The sequence below is a fragment of the Trichosurus vulpecula genome, chromosome 7 (genome assembly GCF_011100635.1).
Source record: "Trichosurus vulpecula isolate mTriVul1 chromosome 7, mTriVul1.pri, whole genome shotgun sequence".
NCBI lineage: Eukaryota > Metazoa > Chordata > Mammalia > Diprotodontia > Phalangeridae > Trichosurus > Trichosurus vulpecula.
The window spans coordinates 254,563,463-254,583,990 of record NC_050579.1 but is presented as its reverse complement, the minus strand read 5'-3'; the positions used below and the strand labels follow the sequence as shown (position 1 = coordinate 254,583,990).

At 39.4% G+C, this 20,528-nt stretch overlaps 1 protein-coding gene and 1 pseudogene across 1 annotated transcript in view; both read right to left on the bottom strand.

The window, feature by feature from the left end:
- Positions 1 to 1,710, bottom strand: part of NARF (nuclear prelamin A recognition factor) — an 85,088-nt gene extending 83,378 nt beyond the window's left edge. Inside the window, exons 1-2 of the mRNA XM_036765816.1 lie at positions 1,213 to 1,710; positions 186 to 266 (exon numbers count right to left, since the gene is read on the bottom strand). Coding sequence (XP_036621711.1) covers positions 186 to 266; positions 1,213 to 1,239 — 108 coding nt within the window. The 5' untranslated portion in view covers positions 1,240 to 1,710. The remainder of the gene's footprint in view (positions 1 to 185; positions 267 to 1,212) is intronic.
- Positions 1,711 to 7,229: 5,519 nt separating this feature from the next.
- Positions 7,230 to 8,168, bottom strand: LOC118855799 (annotated as a pseudogene).
- Between the last annotated feature and the right edge of the window lie 12,360 nt (positions 8,169 to 20,528).

The window sequence follows — 20,528 nt, the reverse complement described above, 5'->3', positions numbered from 1 at the left end:
TTAGAGAGCTGACTATTGTGACTATACAAAAAATCAGTCATTTATGAAAGCTATTTCTTCAACCTTTATAATTTTCATTTGTATCTTCTTGAAAGAGATTACTTTTGGTGCACCTGACACAGATTCTCAATGAGGAGAAAAAGCATTATGCTTGGGACCAACAAGAAGTTTTAAAATACACTCACCTCTTCGTGTTCACTGTTAAAGTTTGGTGTATCAACAGATACACTTTGTTGGTCATCAATGTTTGTTTTTTTAATACATTCCTTTAAAAGGGAAAAAAGAGAAGAAACAAGCGTCAACAACATTAGTGCTATCACACAGATCTTGGGGGTGGTGACTCACAAGAAAGCTTCTTATTTGGCCTATGGCAACTCTAAAAAAATATTTTTGGTTCATAGGAAATGATAATAATTAACAGTTACATAGCGCTTTGATATTTGCAAAACTTTATAAACATACATTATCGTTTGAGCCTCACAACTCTTTCAGTCTTAAAGGCCAGACAAATGAACTAATAAAAACTATGTAGCCATTTCAAAATACCATAAAATTAACTCTAAATCATATAAGTAATAAAAAAATTCAATAACACTAAATAATGTTTGCAGGTACACAAATTGGATTCAGTGCAATTTGTTTGTAGTACTTAATATACAATTCTCTCTAGCTCCTACCAAAAAATCAGTCAAGCGAGCAATCATTAAGCATTTATATAGAGACACAAATAAAAAGAATGAAACATCCCGACTTGCTATTGGTTTACTCCCTAATGGGTATGACAGATAGTACCCTACATAAGCACATACAGAATAAAATATAAGGAGGATAAGTACAAATAAAGGTACTAATTTTTTTTTTAAAGCATGCTGGAAAAAACACGTTTTTCCAAATTAATGGGCTACATTGGAAACAGAGAAGCGATTTTGATCCTTGGTTTGGCTGTCATTAGTCCATTTTGACGAAAAGACTTATTTACTCTTGTACTACCTGGTGTTTCATTCCTAGATCTACTGATCCGAAATCGTTTAAGGTTCAAAACAAACAGGAAAGTTTCTCAACAACTCACCATCCAGCCGACTCATCCTTCCTTCCTTCTGCGGCTGTGCAGTGTGTTTATGAAAAATGGACACCTTTATAAACAAGCAAAACCATTGCATAGCGGGTTCTATAATCTTGATAAGTCAAATACAAAATAATTCAAACACTCACCTTCTTTGTGCAATTTTCACACTTCATTTGGAGAGTTGTTTTTAATTTCTGTACAAATATCGGTCGGAAAGGTAGGTTCAGAGTCTGGTCTTTGTGTGTGCAAAGGTACAGACTGACTAGGAAGAATGAAGAAAAGAGACAGACGTATTCAGAAAGTGTATTTTTCTGCTCTCAGAAATAATGCCTCACAAAGAACACGTATCACACCAGGTCTTCAATCCCACTCAGACGAATTTTAGTTCCTGCTGCCCTTTGTTAGCACTGCCCTGCTCCCCTTTTTTCAGTAGGCTCCTCCTTGATTGGCACTTTTTAATTGCCAATGAGCATTCAAAGAATGAGACGGGTAGAAACACAAGAACCAATCTAAGCTTCCAAGAGGCAGTTCTTCCAGCTCTCTGTCCTTCAGCGGCGGTATGAGATAAAAGTTGTTTGCGGATATCACATTGTAATTTTCAGTAATTCTTAGGTACAAATTGCTCCTCACCAACATTTTATGCGCTATAGGGGAAAAAAAGTTAAAAAAAAATTTACATGTCTCCATGTAAAAGACTAAAACACGAAGAAAACAGTTTTGTTTATAGCTTTAGTTGTGGCATTTTGATTTAATCCTTATGTAGAAAACCAGCAAAGTTTGACCCTAGAAGGAAACTGAGTTTGCAGAAAGGATTTTCATTTTTATTTTTACGTCGGCTGTAGCAAAAATTCAAACCAAGGACAAGAGGAACACCAAACATAAAATCATTAAAATGAAGAGTTGGGAGGGGCCTTTGAGATGGAAAGAACCACAGAATTTAGAGCAGGGGAGGACTTTCGAGATTATCTAGTCCACCACCCCTCTCGTTTTACCGCTTAATCTCTCCAGGATAGAAGGAATGGGGTGGGTCTTTAATGGGTGTTATTTTAAAATGAGGAAACTCAAGATAAGAGAGATCTCGGAAAGGTCCGAGCTCTTTGCTCAGACTTTAATGAAAATAGAGACATCATACCATAGAATTAAGGTTGAGAAATGTCCAAGCAGTTCTTAAATTGAGGTTCTTAGAATCTATATTTTTTTCATCCCCTCGACATTTTCTTTATCCCAATTATTATAGAAACCAGTTGATTTAAGCCTTGTATCATCATTTACAATTTCCTCTCATTCTCATTACCGACAATTCCTTTAAAGTTCCGCTGAAAATACGGTAATTAAGATCTCATTTCCAAAACTCGTTACCTAAACCAAATGTATTTGGATGCCTGGAAGAGGCGGGAGGAGGAGGGGAGGCGGGCATTATTCTTGGGTCACATAAAAAGCTAGTAGATGAGTGCTAGGGTAAAACCAAATTAGGAGAAGGCAAATAAATCATTAAACTGGGGAGGAGGCGGAGTTAGTACTTTGTAGTTTACTTCATTTTAAACCACAATAAATGACAGCCCTGGTAGAAATAACGAAAACTAGAAGCTTAAAAATAATTCATTTTCCTTCAATATCATCATTCTCATTTAAAAAGCAAAAATCTTCGCACGCACAAACAAAAATGTAACAATTTTATAAAAAACACCGGTTTCACTCTTTTATTTTTAAAAATACATTTGTGTTTCCATTCTTCCTGCTGGAAAAATAGTCATAGTAAACCTGACAGGTGTCACGTACACTCAGGCTGGGTTTTGCGTTTAGCAGCAGTGCCTCCTGGCTGCAAAATGTGAAACTAGTTCCATACCCCTTTCTCCTTGTGGCCCTGAGAATCTGTCTTATGGTTTTGGTTTGTTTCCCTTTTCCATTTGTCCTTGAAAGGTGTAGGCAAGAGAGTAAATGTAGGGAATGGAATTCCCTAACCTAGGAGCTCAAGCCATGAAGATCTTAGAGCCCAGATTCCAGAAAAAGAAGCTGCATTCAGCCCAGACTTGAAGAACAATGGTTCTGGATGCTAATCCAGTAGAGCTTGTTGGTTCAGATACTACATAGGATATTAAACTGTGAGCTGAATCCCTTCCTTAGAGTGTTAGGTGGGGTAGAGTGGATTTTGTTCCCAAGGTGCTGGTAGGGAAAATGTATATTTGATCTTGTTATACCTTTGAAATAAATTACTTTATAAAAGCTAACCACAGTAACTAACTGGAGCTGGGGTGCTAGTCACTGAGTCTTTAAATAAGGAAGAGGTGAAATATAAGAGATGTGATCCTCAGAAAGTGGGGCCAGAGCATGTTAAAAATGTAAAGCACTTGACCAAAACTGTAAATTAAGGGAGTGCCTACTTACTAGGGGATGGCTGAAGAAACTGATGGGTAGCTAGGTGCTACCTAGGTAGGATATGTTAAGATTTAGGGGTGCTCGAACCCCAAAATAGCCACACCTGGTCCTGCCAGAATGAATTCGGCCCAAGTCTTCTTTCAGCCAAAGAAAAACAAGGTTTATTAAAACAATGTCCAAGGTGGGAATGATTCTAAAAATCTGCCATACTGGCCACACTCTTAAGGAATCTCAGCATTGGTGATGCTTGTACTAACAAGCTGGCTAGATGGAATCTGGGTACTTTAATGGAAACAATGGATCAGAAAGATGTAGGAAGGATCTAGGAATGACCCTATATATATATAGGGATGGCCAAGTAGTCTGGGGCAACTGGAGGAGAGGTCTAAGGGAGGATTTGATGCGAGTGGCCAGTAGGCTAGGGTGATAGGAGGAGATAGGAGGTTGGAACGCCTGGCTTAAGAGAATGGGGTCTAAATAGGATCAAGGGTGGGAAGTAACCAAAGCCAGAGGTAACATAGAGTGGAGGGTTAGGAAACAGAGAGTTGGGAGATTGAGTGTAGGCCACAATGAAAGGCCAGGTGAGAGGATTCCTGGGAGGCCTCAGGCAAATGCCAGAGACTTGACCATTTGGGAAAGTTCAAGGAGCGTTCAGGGGGGTTTCCTGAGCCGGTACGCTGTCAGATAGAGTGCTGGGCCTGAAGTCAGGAAGATATCTTACTGAGTTCAAATGTGGCCTCAGACTCATTACTAGCTGTGTAGTCCTGGGCAAGTCACTTAACCCTGTTTGCCTCAGTTCCTCATCTGTAAAATGAGCTGGTGAAAGAAATGGCAAACCACTGCAGTATCTTTGCCAAGAAAACCCCAAGTGGAGTAAAGGAAGAGCTGAAAGGACTGAACTACAAAAGTAGATGAATGTAACAGAATATTATTGGAATTACGAACTGGGCGTTTTCAAAAGGAAACTTGGGAAAACCTGTGGTCTAATGCAGAATTAAGTAAGCAAAACTAGAATATTTATACAAATGACATTATAGAGAAAAACAATTTTGAAAGATTTTACAATTTTGGTTAATGCAATCAAACTCAAAAAGATTCAGACTACCTACTTCCTATCAGAGACATAGTAGACTTAAAATCCAGAATGAGACACATGCATTTTTTGATATGTGCAATATGGGAATTTCTTTTGCTGAATTATATGTATTTGTTATGAGGATTTTAAAAAAATTGTTGATTAGGGAAGGTGGAGGAGTTGGAAGGAGAATAATAAATGAATATTTTAAAAATCTTAGTTATTATTATCATTATCTTTATTAAGTCTAGAAAATAAAACTGGTAAATCAGGCTTCTCACCATCATTATTCCTCCTCTTTAATCTTGTTTCCACAATCCAGCTAGCAGCTTCTGTGTAAGATCTACCCACAGCCAGCACCCGGAAAGATGTCAACAGCACAGGTTCTTTTGATCTTAACTAAGGAAGGCAAGGTGAAGGGGTTGACAAGCTTACTTTAATTCAGCGTACAAATATCATTCCCTTAGTTCAGGGGAAAAAGCCAGCACACTGAACTTCAGAGCAAATTACAAACAAATTACAAACAGTAACAGACAGACCAAATACAGATTCATAGTTACCAACATCTAGGTTCAGATTGGGAGCTCAGAACAAGGGCTGGCCCAGAGTCACGTGCCACCACTGCTGTGAGTAAGAGAGCTCCAAAGAACGGACAGCCAACCCCTGGTTTTTTATATCTTTTTCAGCGTCAGGGGCGAGTCACACATGCGACTCACCCACATGACCTAAAATCGTCACAAAGAGGCGGACTTAAACCCACGTGGTCTAAGAGCCTCTGCTCTCCCAGACATGTAAACTAGGCCCTCCCTGGAGTTAGCCCCACCTTGGGCCCCACCTTAGTTGCCAATCCACACCCACTAAGGTTTTACACCTATAGGGGTTTGGGCCTGGGGCTTAGCATCTAGTAAGAATTACTCAAAGAAAACAAAGGCCATTTTGCTTACCAACACACTCCACCCCTTGTTATAGGATACCATGTATCCTAGAACCGTACATTGACCCATTATACATTGTGATCCAATTATGCAGGAAACTAAAACATCATTCACAATAAAGCAAAACATATCATTCAGTGACATTCCCAAATATTGGTTTACAATTCAAATGTGACCTACCCCTAGGTCCCAGCAAGATAATCTCTTCAATCAATCATTCCCAAAATACTTGTTAACAATTCAAATGTCCACCCCTAGGTCAAAGCAAATTAATCTCTTTAGCTAATACAAAGTGTCCAAATAAAGTACTTCTTCAGCAGCACACTGCCATCCCAGGCTTTTTCCCAGTACCCTGAGGCACAGGCATGCTTTAGTTAGTAAAGTCCTAAAGCAAACAAACAAACAAACAGCTTTCTTTTGGGGATGTCTCCTCCCCAAACTGCTGTTGCAGGCTTCCACGTGGCACCCAAAGTCCCAATTTCAAAGAAAGAGTCCAAACAAAGTTCTTTTAGGGTCTGTTCTCCCCATTATGTTCCAGTCCCCGGTTCCAAGTCCTGAGGGGCTACTAGATGATAAAAGCCAATGGGGTGGGGTCCCTGGGGGGTCCAAGGCACTTCCCTCACCCCAACAAAAACAAATCCATGTCTTCCTCCTGGATTCCAAGCAGCCCAAGCTGAAGGACCCAAAAAAGCAGACTCAGTGCCTTGCTGCAAAGTTTCCATCTTGCCCCAGCGCTGAATTTGTCTAGTTCTGGGTGGCCCCTCCTGGCTTCTGCCAGAATCTGGATGGCAATGTAGATGATTCTCCACCTTTTTGCTCACCTCAAAGTTCTCTGCTGTGGCTGGGGAAGGCAGGGAAAAAGCACACTCAGCTTCTTGCTGCAAAGTTTCCATCTTGCCATTTCGCTTACCAACACAAATCTTGAAGCCATAACCTTCCACAGTCCATGTTATCCCTAGTTATTCCTCTACACATCACATCATACACCAGATACAATACAGCACCCTTTCCAACCAAACACAAGCTACCACACAAGAACAATTAGAGAACAACTACAGTAGGAAGTGGTCCCTTAAATAAAACTCATCTAAAGCTATGTTACATTAAAATCACCCCTTATTTATAGTCCCAGTATCATTTTTTAAATTACATTTTAAAAATTAGCTTTTTATTTATTTTCTTCCCCTCCCACACCACCCCTCTGGAAGAACAAAAACAAAACCTTTGTAACAAATATGCAGAGTCAAGCAAAACAAATTCCCATATTGGCCATGTCCAAAATTGTGTCTTATTCTGTATATTTAATCCATTACCTCTCTATCAGAGAGTAAGTAGCATTTCTGATCATTATTCTTCTGGAATCATGGTTGATCAGAATCCTTGTCTTTCAAAACTATTTGTTTTTCAGTGTTGTTGTCGTATAGAATATTTTTCTGTCTCTGCTTACTTTACTCTGCATCAGTTCATACAAGTCTTCTCAGGTTTCTCTGAAACCATCCCTTTTACCATTTCGTACAGCACAATAATATTCCATTATATTCATATGCCATTAGCTATTCCCCAACTGATTGGTACCCTCTGGTTATGTGAATGTGATGACTCTATTGATGGTACACAATACAGGACTCTAGGCTTCTCCTCCTTACTACAGGGGTGCTTTGGGACAAGGATGTGAATGGGAAATGGATCCCCATAATAGGAACGTAGGTTAGGAATGTAGGCATGGTGGAACTTCTTTTTTTTGGCTGGGGATAAAGGTTCGTGGCTTTCTATTTTACTACTTGGAGGCCATGTAGACCATGAGGTCTACTACACAGTTGCTATAACCATACTCATTGTCACACCAAGAAATGAGCTTGACAAATTGGTCATTGAGGGCAATACCAGCGCCAGCATCAAAAGTAGAAGAGTGGGTGTTGCTGTTAAAGTCACAGGATACAATCTGGTCCTCTGTGTAAGATCCCCTTCAAGGGTCTCTCTGATGCTTGCTTCACCACTTTCTTGATATTATCATATTTGGCAGGTTTCTCCAGGTGGCAGGTCAGATCCACAACAGATATATCAGGAGTAGGAACACGGAAAGCTATGCCTGTGAGCTTCCCATTCATCTCAGGTATGACCTTGCCTATAGCCTTAGCAGCCCCAGTGGAAGGAGGGATGATGTTTTAGGCAGCACCACACCCATCATGACACAGCTTACCAGAGGGACCATCTACTGTCTTCTGGGTAGCAGTAATGGCATGAGTCCTTCCACAATGCCAAAGTTGTCATGAATGACCTTGGCCAAGGGGACCAAGCAGTTGGTAGTGCAGGAGGCATTACTGACAATCTTAAGGGAATTATCATATTTCTCATGGTTCACTCCCATCGCGAACATTGGGGCATCAGCAGAAGGGGCAGAGATGATGACCCTCTTGGCTCCACCCTTCAAGTGAACCCCAGGCTTTTCCATGGTGGTAAAGACTCCAATGGACTCTACAACTCGGCTCCAGCATCTCCCCATTTAATGTTGGTGGTGATCACCAGCTTCCCATTCTCAGCCTTGACAGTGCCCTTGAACTTGCCATCGGTGGAATCATATTGAAACACACAAGCCATAGTTGAGGTCAATGAAGGGGCCATTGATGGCCACAATGTCTATTCCACCTGAGGTGAATGCAGCCCTAGTCACCAGGAGCCCAATATGGCCAAATCCATTGACTCCGACCTTCACCATCTTGTTTCAGGGATTTGACTGAAGCAGCAGAACCTGGCACTGAGCTTGAGAGAAAAGCCACTACAATTTTGCCAACACAAAAAAAATAAGTACTTCCGTACATGGTAGTATAACTGGGTCAAAAGGTATGATTGCACAGTATAGTAACTTTTGGTTCATGATTCCAAATAACAACCTAGTATCATAACAGAGCTTTTTAAAGTGCTTTAGGAAATCCTTAGAGAACAAGTGATATAAAAATTTTTTGAAGAAATTTGTGAAGATTTTTACAAAATGATCCAAAGTGAAAAAATGAAGAAACCTTTCCTTGACCCTACTATTCTCTCAAGTTATCACACAAAGTTATTCCCTTTATCATACAAACTCCTAACTGGGGGGCAGAGGGGGAGAGGAACTATCTTCATTTATTTCCTCTCCTCTCACTACCTTCTCAACGCTTTATTTCTAATTTGTCTTTAGACTTCATCACTCAACTGAAACGACCCTCTCCAAAGTTACCAATCATTTCTTAATCTAATGTAAAAGATTTTATGGTCTTTTTTCAGCCTTCATCCCTTTTGATCCATTTGTATGCAATACTGTCTGCTCCTTTCCCTCCTCAATTTTCTCTCCCCTGTTTTCCGATGCTACTGTTTCCTGGTTCTTTGCTTAACTATCTGACTATTCCTTCTCTGGGTCCTTTGCTGACTCATCATCCATATCACCCCTCCTAACTGTGACCATATTTCTCTACACACTTTCTCTTGATAACCTCATTACCTCCCATGAATTTAATTATCATCTCTATGCAGATGACTCACATATATAGATATATATATATGTATGTGTGTACGTAAAATATGCAAAGCTTCAGTCTCTCCCTTGAATCACAGTCCAGCATTAAATTGTCTATTGATTATATCAAACTTGGATGTCCCAGAGACATCTCAAACTCAACATATTGAAAACGTGACTCATTATCTTTCCTCCTAAACCCTCCATTCTTCCAAACTTTCCTATTTCTTTCAAAGGCACCACCATGTTTTTAGACTCTTAGGTTCATAATCTTGACTCTTCATTCTCCCATATCCAATGAATTGTAAAATCTTGTAGTTTCTACCTCCACAATATCTTAGTCTGACTCTTTTTTTTTCTACTCAAACAGCTACTACCTTAGTTTAGTCCCTTGCATGTGTTGCATGTGATATTACAATGGCCTTGAAATTGGTCTCCTTCCCTCAGATCTTTCCTTGCTTCATTTCATCCTATACACACTGTCAAAGTAATTTTCCTTCTGTACAAATGTGACTATTTTGTTCACCTATTCAATCAACCCCAGTGGCTATTGCCTCAAAGAAATATAAACTTGTTACTTTAGCTTTTAAAGCCCTTCACAACCTGACCCTAATCTCTCTTTGCAGCCTCATAGTACATTACTCCCCTTCCCACACTCTATAAGCTAGTCAAACCATCCTTCTCTTTATTCTTCACACATATTCCATCTCTGGTTTTCATTCCTTTACATCTTCTATCCCCACCTCACCTACATCTCATAGAATCCCTCTCTTTCTTCAAGATGCAATTCAAACACCACCTTTCTCATTGTCCAAGAGAATGCTGAATGCGACACTGTAAGGGACTAGTTGTAGAGACACTTAAAGAGAAGTTTCCAATTGCGGCTGCCTTTTCTCCTTTGTGGGGAGTAGTAGAAAGGCTAGGTGGGCGCTGCTAGTAGCCTAGTTGAGGAACAGGTAAGCAAAGCTCATGACCTCCAAGACTAGACAATCTCAGTCTTGAAGAGGGTTACTGGACTAGAATTATTAAATATTTTTCACCCTTCAAATATTTCCTTCCCTAGAAGAAAATACTTCCCTTTCTTTCTGCAAGAAAAGCCACTTCCCTAATCTCTCTTAAGGGAGAAAAAAGACTATCATGAATAGCAAATATTGAATAAACCCATTTATCTAAGCAAAATAAAAAAGAGAATTCAGAGAAGTTCTACAGATTAGAATATATCAAAGATCCACAAAAGTTAATGAGTTCTTCAGCTGGGAATGAAAAAAGATCTCAGCTCAAAACAGGAGAAAATGATCTATCATGTTCTAAGCATTGTACTAAGAACAAAAATTATCTCACTTGATCCTTACATCAACCCCGGGAAGTAAGTATCATTATTATTTTCATTTTAGAGTTAAGGAAACTGAGGCAGATCAAGGTTAAATGACCTGCTCAGGGTCATACATCTAGGAAATAAATGTCCGAGGCTGAATTTGGTTGGACCCAGTTTTTCTTTACTGTAGTACCAGTGCTCTCTCCACTGTAACACCTAGCTGCCTCATTTGTATAGCTAACTCTTCAGTGGGAACTTAAGGACAAACAACAACAGACAGGTGAAGAAATTCCCTTGAACAATGAATGTCAAGGAAATTTTAGAAGATTTAGGAGGGTAGGAGGAGAAAATAAGAGAGGGAGAGAGGGAGTGTTCAAGGTATAAATAGAATAAGGATTAGGAGGGTAAGGAGAAATGATAAGGATTAGGGTAAAAAGAGAGCCTGAGGACAAATGGAAGTAAAAATAATTTGGAGGGAAATTCACATTACAATAGTAATTATAACTTTGAATGTGAATGGGATGAATGGAGAGCAGAATGGATTAAAAATCAGAATCCAACAATATGTTGTTTATAAGAAACACATTTAAGAATGAGAGATACACACGGAGTTAAAATGGAAGGTTAGAGTAGCTGATGCCAAAAAGGCAGGAGTAACAATCATGATCTCATACAAAGTTAAGGCTAAAATAGACTTAATTAAAAGAAATAAACAGGGTAACTACATTTTGATGAAAGGTACCATAGATAATGAATTGACATCAATGTTGAACATATATGCACCAGGCTGCCTGTTAGTGGACAAACCCCTCTCCCTTATTCTCTTTGAGAAAACTGTAGACTTTATTGAAAGAAAAATTACCTCAAGTACATTTTGACCCTGATTTTGAAGGGGGTTGGTGGGCAGAAGAGATAGAAACCAAGTCAATCATGCAAGACATGGAGAAGATGAGAAACTTTGACCTTGGTGAATGGTCAAGAATATTGGTTATTGGAGCCAGAACATGCCTCCAGAATTTACATTCTAAACTTGGCCATCATCAGATGAGGTGAGCATTGACAAGTTTTGCAGGGATAAGCCCCTGGGAACTAGGACAGAACTCAAGAATAAATATTTGAGGTATAGGAAACAAGGCTTTAGTGAAACTGCCTTGGAGACTCCCTGTATTTCCTACAGGGGACTGGGATCCATTCCCCTTTTAACTGCTCATTTTTCCTCCCTTTCTTCACCTGTTCCCTAACAAAGCCAATCATGCTGGAGAAGACAATAACACGTCTCTTGCCTCTTTTCCCCATTCTATTGATGAATATACATATATGTTTACATATAAACACACATATATATCTGTATATGCACATTAAAAATTAAGTAACAATACAAGGCAACTGAAGACTTTGGTCACCACTTTTAAAAACTACTCTTTCTTTAAAGGAATTTTAAGTAGTTCTTAGTACTTGTATGACAATATATTAAAATCCATGCCAATTCTGCTCCCTTGTAGGTGCTTTAATAAGTATTTGGTAACTTGATTTGACTTTGTAAGATTGGGAATGGAGAAAAGACATATCTAGAAGAACAGCAGACATAAAATGGATTTTTAAAAAATTACAAATATGACAAACATCGAACATGAACAATTCCATGAACAAAAAGAACAGAAAGAGAAAAGAATTATGAAACCAGAAGTGTCAATTATGTATAGGTTGTTTTAGGGCAGCTAGGTGGCACAGTGGATAGAATGCCAGGCCTGGAGTCAGAAAGAGTCACCTTTGTGGCCCTGGGCAAGTCACTTCACCCTGTTTGCATCAGTCCCCCGTCTGTAAAATGAACCGGAGAAGGAAATGACAAACCACTCCAGTATTTTCGCCAAGAAAACCCCAAACGGGGTCATGAAGAATTGGACAGGACTGAACAATAAACAACAATATACTGTTTTACATAGTAGTACCAATATTGCTCGGTTTTTCCATGTTCCTTTATAAATTTCTTTTGTGGATTTCGAAGTGTTTCATTATCACTTTTTTCTCTTCTCCAATTTCGGGCATCATCATCACTACTTCCCTTATTGTCAATCAATCTGTTAACAAACATTTATTAAACACTTACTATATGCCAGTCACCGTATAAGTACCGAGAGTACGAATACAAGTAGCAAGACAATCCCTGCCTCAAGAAACTTATATTCTAATGAAAACACATAAATCCACATAAAAGGAAGCTGAAAAGGGCAGGGAAGTACATGATGTTCAAAGTGCAGACTGGAGAAAAAGTGAGACACGCTTATAACGGATATCCTCCTTAAAAAGAGGTTCCGAGAGGAGCCATCCAATCAGAGAGAGTTTGGGTATGTAGGGTATTTCCATTTTGTGAATTTCAGGACTGGAGAGAGCTTCAGGATGAAGAGTGTGGGAGAAGGAGCCTAGAGCAGCCTGGAAAGAAATAAGACATGGCTAGCCTTGGTGAATGATGCTATGCCTATAAGGTACCCCTCTCCTAAAACAAAACAAAACAAAAAACAAGCAAACAAACAACTTCCCTTGTCACAGATAAATATAGTCCAACAGAAAAAATCTACATGTTGGCCATGTCTGAAAAAATATGTCTCATTCTGTACCTCTACTGCCATCTGCCAAGACATGGGAAGCATATTTCCTAACTGGTCATTGCGTTGATCAGATTTCTTAAGTCTCTCAAAGCTGAATTCATGATTCTGCTCCCTTTACCCTGCATCAGTTAATTGGTTAATACAAGTATTCCCTGGCTTCTCTGAATTCATCACTTATAATTTTATGGCACAATGATATTCCATTACATTTATAAACTATAACTTTTTCAGTATTTCCCAATTGATGGGCAGCCCACCTCTCCCAACTTTGTTTCCAGTTCTAGCTAATGACAAAAAGTTTTACTACAAATATTTTTTAACATGTGAGTCTTTCCTCTTTTATTTATTTGAGGCATGCACCTAATAGGGCAGTACTCGCTGCCCCTTGGGCATCTCCAATCTCTGATTGGAGAACGTGGAGGATGGACATCAGAGAGCTCTTCCCAGACCCTCTATTCCAGGAGGGGGCCCAAGGTAGATACCTCATCATTTCTCACTTGGCTGAAAACTTCATCATGTACTTGTATTGGGTACCCTCTTTTATCCTTGCTCCCTGTTTTTCAGCTTCTTTTAATGTTTTGCTTCCCCCCATTAGATTGTGAGCTCCTCAAGAGCAGAGGTTGTCTTTTTCTTTTATATTCCCAGTGCTCCTCACACCTGGCACAGGTACTGAGTTTTTATAAAATGCAATTTGAATTTACTAATACAAATTGGCTGGGGCATTCAAGCCACAAATTTTAAATGGAAATACATTTCATTATATGGAGAAAGAAAATAATCTTCTGGGCCTCTATCTCTTATCTGGTTAGTAAAATACCTACTTCTAGCTGTGGAAGATACATGATTTGTTTCTCTTCTAATTTTTTTTATAGTACAATCTTAACATTAAAGTCATATATATACTTTGAAGGTATTGTAGAATATGGTGTAAAGTGTTAATCTGAAACTAGTTTCTGTCAGACTACTTTTCAGTTTTCCCAGCAATTTTTAATCTGACAAAGAGTTCTTTCCCAAGAAATTTTTCTGGTTTATCAAACACTGGATTGAAATCTATTGTTTCCAATTCTCCCTTGTCTAGTCTTTTCCATTGATCTACCTCTCTATTTTTTACCCAGTACCGGATGCCTTTGAAGACTGCTGCTTTATAACATAGTTTGAGGTCTAAAAGTGCTATTTCCTTCTTCATCCTTACCTCTTTTCATGATTTCCCTTGATATTATAGATATTTTTTGAAATAAATTTTGTTATTATTTTATCAAGTTCTATAAAATATTCCTCTGATAATTTGATAGCATAAATTAATTTTGGTAGTATTGTCATATTTATTGAGATAGCCTGGCCATGAGCAATGAATATTTCCTCAGCTATTTAAGTTGTTCTTTATTTAGGAAGCATTTTGTAGCTTTTATTTAATATTTTTATCAATGACTTGGATGATAAACTCATCAAATTCGCATATGACAAAAAGCTATAAGGGATGGATAATACAATGGATCTGATAGTCAGGATCTAAAGGGATCTTGATAAACTAGAGCATTGGGTTGAATCTAACAAGATGAAAATCAATTTTAATGAATATATGTATATAAATATGCACGCATATGCATATATATGTATGTGTTTACACATGTGGTATGTGTATATATGTGCGTTTTTATCCCCCCCCCCAAAAAAAAAACTCCACAAGTGTATGAGCATTAAGGGCAAAGTCAAGATGGCAGAACGAAAGGTCACAACTGCTAAAGCATCCCCCAAACTACATGGACCACAAAAAATGTGCCAAACTGACTTCTGAGTAGGAAAGCTAAGAAAAAGTCACAGTGAGTCATTTTTCTAGCTAGGAAGACAGAGAGATCTGCAGACACTGGGCTGAAAGCTGGCCAGGAAAACAGCACAGTGGAAGTGACCCTGGGTGACAACACTGGCCTGTGATGACAGCAGCAGCAGTAGGGAGTAGCCCATTGTCCAGGGATGGTAAAAAGACTGAAAACTTGGGCAAAAAGAGATACCAGGTGACCCATGTACTAGCACTGGGTGGAGGATTGAGAGCCATTTGGCAGCTTTGTTACCCATTACCCAGTTCTGGGTCCCAGTTTCATGGTGAAGAACTTTCCTGATGAAAAGACTAGAGCTGAAGAAAAAAATGTGACATTCAAATGCAAGAATCAAGAGATACATTAAAGAAAACAAGATTAAGTTCTTTATATTCCTATATGAGAAGATGATATATGTAGCCCTTACTTATTATCATTAGGGCACTTAGAAGGAGTCCTCTTTGAGGTCATGGATGTAAGTCTATTGAGTTGGGATGATCTCAAAAGAGGAATGGAATGATGAGAAAAAAAAAGGATGCACTGGGAGAAGGGGGAAAAGAGAAGAAGAATGGGAAAACTTATCTCACACAAAATAGTCACACAAGGAAGAAAGGGAGAAGATGGTGGAGTAAAAGCAAGGCCTTGCTTGAGCTCTCCCCCAATCTCCTCCAAATGCTTGTAAAAAATGACTCTAAACAAATTCTAGGGCAGCAGAACCCACAAAATGACAGAGTGAAAGAGATTTCCAGCCCAAGACAACCAGGAAGGTCGACAGGAAAGGTCTATTGCACCATGCTGGGAGAGGAGCACAGTTCAGCACAAAAAGTGCCAGCACAGGCTGGGCCCCAGAAAACTTGGAGCAGGCCTCAGGGAACTGAATCACTGACAGTTATGGTGGTTTCCAGACTTCTCAACCCACAAATGCAAAAGACAACTTAGAAGGTCAATAGGAAAGGTCTGTTGGACCTGGGTGAAGAGGAGCAGTGTCCGGCTCCAGCCCTCAGGGCAGCAACAGGGCAGCAGTGGCTTCTGGAGCTCTCAGCCCACAGGTGGTGGTGGGATGGAGTGGCTGATCAGAAGGGGATTGCAGAGATATCTTTGCCGACACTGAGGCAGGATTCTCTTGTTTCGCCCGTGTTCAGATCTGGGTCACAGTCCTGCATGGCGGTCCTGGAGTAAGAAGGAGTGCTCGTGTGGCAGAGCTTGTGGTGGCAGTGGAGACAGAACCTTCCTCATAGTTCCAAGGCAGAAAAGAGTGCTTGTGGTCACTCACAGACCAGAGCACAGGCCAGGAGAGGAGTAAACACCTCTCCTTTGATCATACCACCTTAGAAGAACTAAAATTTACAGGTCCCTGGAAGTATCTCTGAAAACAGCTGCACAAAACCCCTGAACCTTGGGGCAGTACATCCGCTGTACTGGAAGCAGAGCCCTACCTTAACAAAGAGTGAAAAAGTCAAGCATTGGCTGGGAAAATGAGGAAACAGCATAAAAAAATCAGACTAAAGAATCTTACTTTGGTGACAAGATCAGAACATACAACCAGAAGACAATGAAGTCAAAACTGTTACATTCAAAGCCATCAATAAAAATATGAACTGGTCTCAGACCATGGAAGAGCTCAAAAAGGATTTTGAAAATCAAATAAGAGAAGCAGAGGAAAAACTGGGAAGAGAAATAAAAGTGATGTAAGGAAATCATGAAAAATGAGTCAACAGCTTGCTAAAGGAGACCCCCCCCCAAATAGTGAATAAAATAACACCTTAAAAAACAGACTAGGCCAAATGGTAAAAGAGGTCCAAAAAGTCAGTGAGGAGAAGAATGCCTTAAAAAGCAGAATTGCCCAAATGGAAAAGGAGGTCCAAAAGCTCACTGATGAAAATAATTCTTAAAAATTAGAATGGAGCAAATGGAAGCTAATGACTGTATGAGAAATCAAGAAATTATAAAACAAAACCATGAAAATGGAAAAAATAGAATAGTTGGAAAAACAACTGACCTGGAAAATAGAACCAGGAGAGATAATTTAAAAATTATTGGACTATCTGAAAGCCATGATCAAAAAAAGAGCCTAGACATTAACTTTCAAGAAATTATCAAGTAAAACTGCCCTAATATTCTAGAACCAGAGGGTAAAATAGAAATTGAAAGAAACTACCAATTGCCTCTTGAAAAAGATCCCAAAAGGAAAACTCTTAGGAATATTATAGCAAAATTCCAGAGTTCCCAGGTCAAGGAGAAAATATTACCAGCAGCCAGAAAGAAACAACTTAAGTATTTTGGAAACACAATCAGGATAATACAAGATTTAGCAGCTTCTAAATTAAGGGATCAAAGGGCTTGGAATATGATATTCTGGAGGTCAAAGGAGCTAGGATTACAACCAAGAATCACCTACCCAGCAAAACTGAGTATAATCCTTCAGGGGAAAAAAATAGATATTCAATGAAATAGAGGACTTTCAAGCATTCTTGAGAAAAGACCAGAGCTAAATAGAAAATTTGACTTTCAAATACAAGACTCAACAGAAGTGTGAAAAAGTAAACAGCAAAGAGAAATCATAAGGGATTTATTAAAGTTGAACTGTTTACATTCCCACATAGAAAGATGATATTTGTAACTCATGAGACCTTTCTCATTTTTAGGGTAGTTGGAGAGAATATATACAGACAGAGGGCACATGGTAAGCTGAATACGAAGGGATGATATCTGGAAAATAAAATTAAGGGGTGAGAAAGAGGAATGTACTGGGAGAATGAGAAAGGGAGAGGTAGAATGGGGTAAATCATCTCACATCAAAGAGGCAAGAAAAAGCTTTTACAATGGAGGGGAAGAGAAGGGAGGTGAAAGAAAATGAATGAGCCTTACTCTCATCAGATTTGGCTTTAGGAAGGAATAACATACAAACTCAATTGGGTATGGAAATCTATCTTACCCTACAGGAAAGTAGGAGGGGATAAGAGGGGGGGAGATGATAGAAGGGAGGGCAGATTTGGGGAGGGGCTAATCAAAAGCAAACACTTTTGAGGAGGGACAGGGTGTAATGACAGGCAGGGTGGTACTTTTTGTTGTCTTTTGTTTTGGAGTGCTTCTTAGCACTAAGGCAATCAAGTGCCTTTGAGTCTTGACTTTATTTGAATCAAGAGTCATTGATGGAAACAATGTATATGATGTGGTGCTAGTGATTAAAGATCTTTCCCACAGCCTTTTGCTAAGTAGGTGCTAAGCCCCAGGGCCCTAAATAGGATATATATGCTCTGAGGTTAGCATTTTGCTTTTGGAGCTCACTCATTGGAAGAGTATTGGTGTGGAGACTCTGGGTAGCCTTTAAGGAGCACCCCCCCACCCCGTGAAAAACCAGATGTCGATGCTTCTCTCTCTGGTAACTATGTATGTATAGCTTTGGTCAGACCACTAGAAGCCTATCTGTTGATTTGTGTTCATTTGCTCTGTTTATATAATTTCTGTTTGCATTCTCTCTGAAGTTCAGGGTGCTGACTTTTTCCTCTGAACTAAGTTAATGATATATGTATGTTTAATTAAAGTGAGATTGTAAACCCCTTAAAGTTGCTTTCCTTAGAAAAGCAGATCAAAGAATGTGTGCTAGTAGCCCTCCTGTGTGCTGGTGTTATCGGTCTTACACCCCCCACAGCAGCTGCTAGCAACATTGTTGTTACACAGGGTCAAAGGAGAGAATAGAATAAATGGAGGGTGAGATAGGATGGAGGGAAATATGGTTAATCTTTCACAATATGACTATTATGGAAGTGTTTTCCTTGACTATCCATGTATAACCTATATTGAATTGTCTGCCTTCTCAATGAGTGTGGGTGAGGAGGGAAGAAGGGAGAGAATTTGAAACTCAAAATTTAAAAAATGAATGTTAAAAATTGTTTTTACATTCAACTGGGAAATCAGATATACAGGCAATGGGGTATAGAAATAGAAACAGAAATCTATCCTGCCCTACAGGAAAACAGAAGAGGAAGGGGATAAGAAAAGGGGGGTGGAGTGAGAAAAAGGAGGGCAGATTGAGGGAAGGGGTAATCAGAATGCATGCTATCTTGAGATGGGGGGAGGGGAGAGATGGGGAGAAAATTTGGAACTCAAAATCTTGTGGAAGTGAATGTTGAAAACTAAAAATAAATACATAAATAAATTAATAAAATTTTTAAAAAGGAAGAAAAATAAACAAATTTCCTGTTAGAAGTTTCCAAAAGTGGAATGACTAGAGAAGTGGTAGATTTCCTCACCTAGGAGGTCTTCAGGCAGAAGATGGATGACCATTTGTTGATTGTTATAGTGGGAATTCCTTTGGCATATAAATTTGACTATATCACCTTTGAGGTCTCTCTCTCCTCAAGGTCTGTGACAGAAGTAATGGATTCCAGATACACAAAAGTATCAATATACTCTACTGTGGCTTCAATAGTAGATATTCGAGGGCTTGAGTTCCTGGAACCACTATGCCCTATCCTGAGAATGTCTACCACCAGCACAGCGAACTACCTCCTTTGTACTTTGGACTTCTTTGGACTTTGTCTTGCCACCCTGGAGTTTCATCATTAGAAAATTCTGTCATCCTGCAAGATCAACTTTGGTACTCATACTTCATTAGTACCATTTGCCTCTTTGATTGGATGGTGGACTCTAAAACCTCCATTTAAGGAGGGACCCCAGGACAGCCATTTCATTTCTCATTCACCTGCACTCTTTTGGGACTTCTTTATCATGCCCTAGCACTAGTTACCTTCTTCCTCCCCTTCTTAAACCCCTGATTTTTGGTTTCATTTTATGTCTTGTCTTCCCTGCCTAGGTTGTAAGCTGCTTGAAGGCAGGGGCTTTCTTTTTTTGTATTTATATCTGTAACACTTAGCACAGTGCCCAGCACCTAGTAGGCGCTTAATAAATGTTTATTGACTGACTGAGAGCTGCTAAGTGTGTTATGTAAGTCTGCCTGCTAGTGCTGTATTTCCTGGCTCCTGTATAGTAGTGGACAATGTGCAAGGGTCAAGCTGGGTTGCCTATATTGGAGATCATATATTATGCTGTGGACGTGGCCATATCATCTTTAGATGGAAGTATTATATGTTCTTACACTCAGTGAAGCATGGCATTTTGATCTATATGTGCCAGTTCAGCAAGATCTTCAATGATGGGTCATATTTGAGCATCCACTTGGGCATACCAATGTGTCAGTTAAGCACCAAGGTGTCTGATATGGATGCTAATCATTGGTGACATCTGGGCTAGGGCTTTTCATATATTCCAGACCTATGTAGGACAGTCAAATGTTTTCCAATATAAGATATATGTGCCAATGTAAAATATTTATGTCCACACAAGTTACGTAAATGTATAGATGCATGGCTCAAAAGTGGAATAGATAGATATCTTGGAATCTGGCCCACCACTATTCAAAGGAAATTGTGATTTCTGCCTTGAGGTGAACAGGCCATGGATGTGTGCTTGTCTCTGGTGCCTATCTCCAAGAGGCTAAATTTTGTATATCTGCTTCCCCCATTTTCTGATCGAAGGATAGAATCTTAGGAAGATTCAAACAAAAGCCATTTTCTTAATTGCTTTTAAGGGGGTGGGTAGCCCTTAGTTTTTACTTGCTAGACCTCCAGATTACTCCTCTGCCTTCCTCAATGACAAAGGCTCACAATTTTTCCCTTCTCCCTGATTCCTGCTCTCATATTTGAGGATTTGTCCTCAAACTCCCTGACCACTTGCTTCCTCAACCTGCCTATTTCTCATGTCCTACTTATCCATCCCTGTTCAGTCACACACAAAGATGGTCATACCCTTGATCTTGCCATCACTCATAAATGCACCACCTCCATGTAAA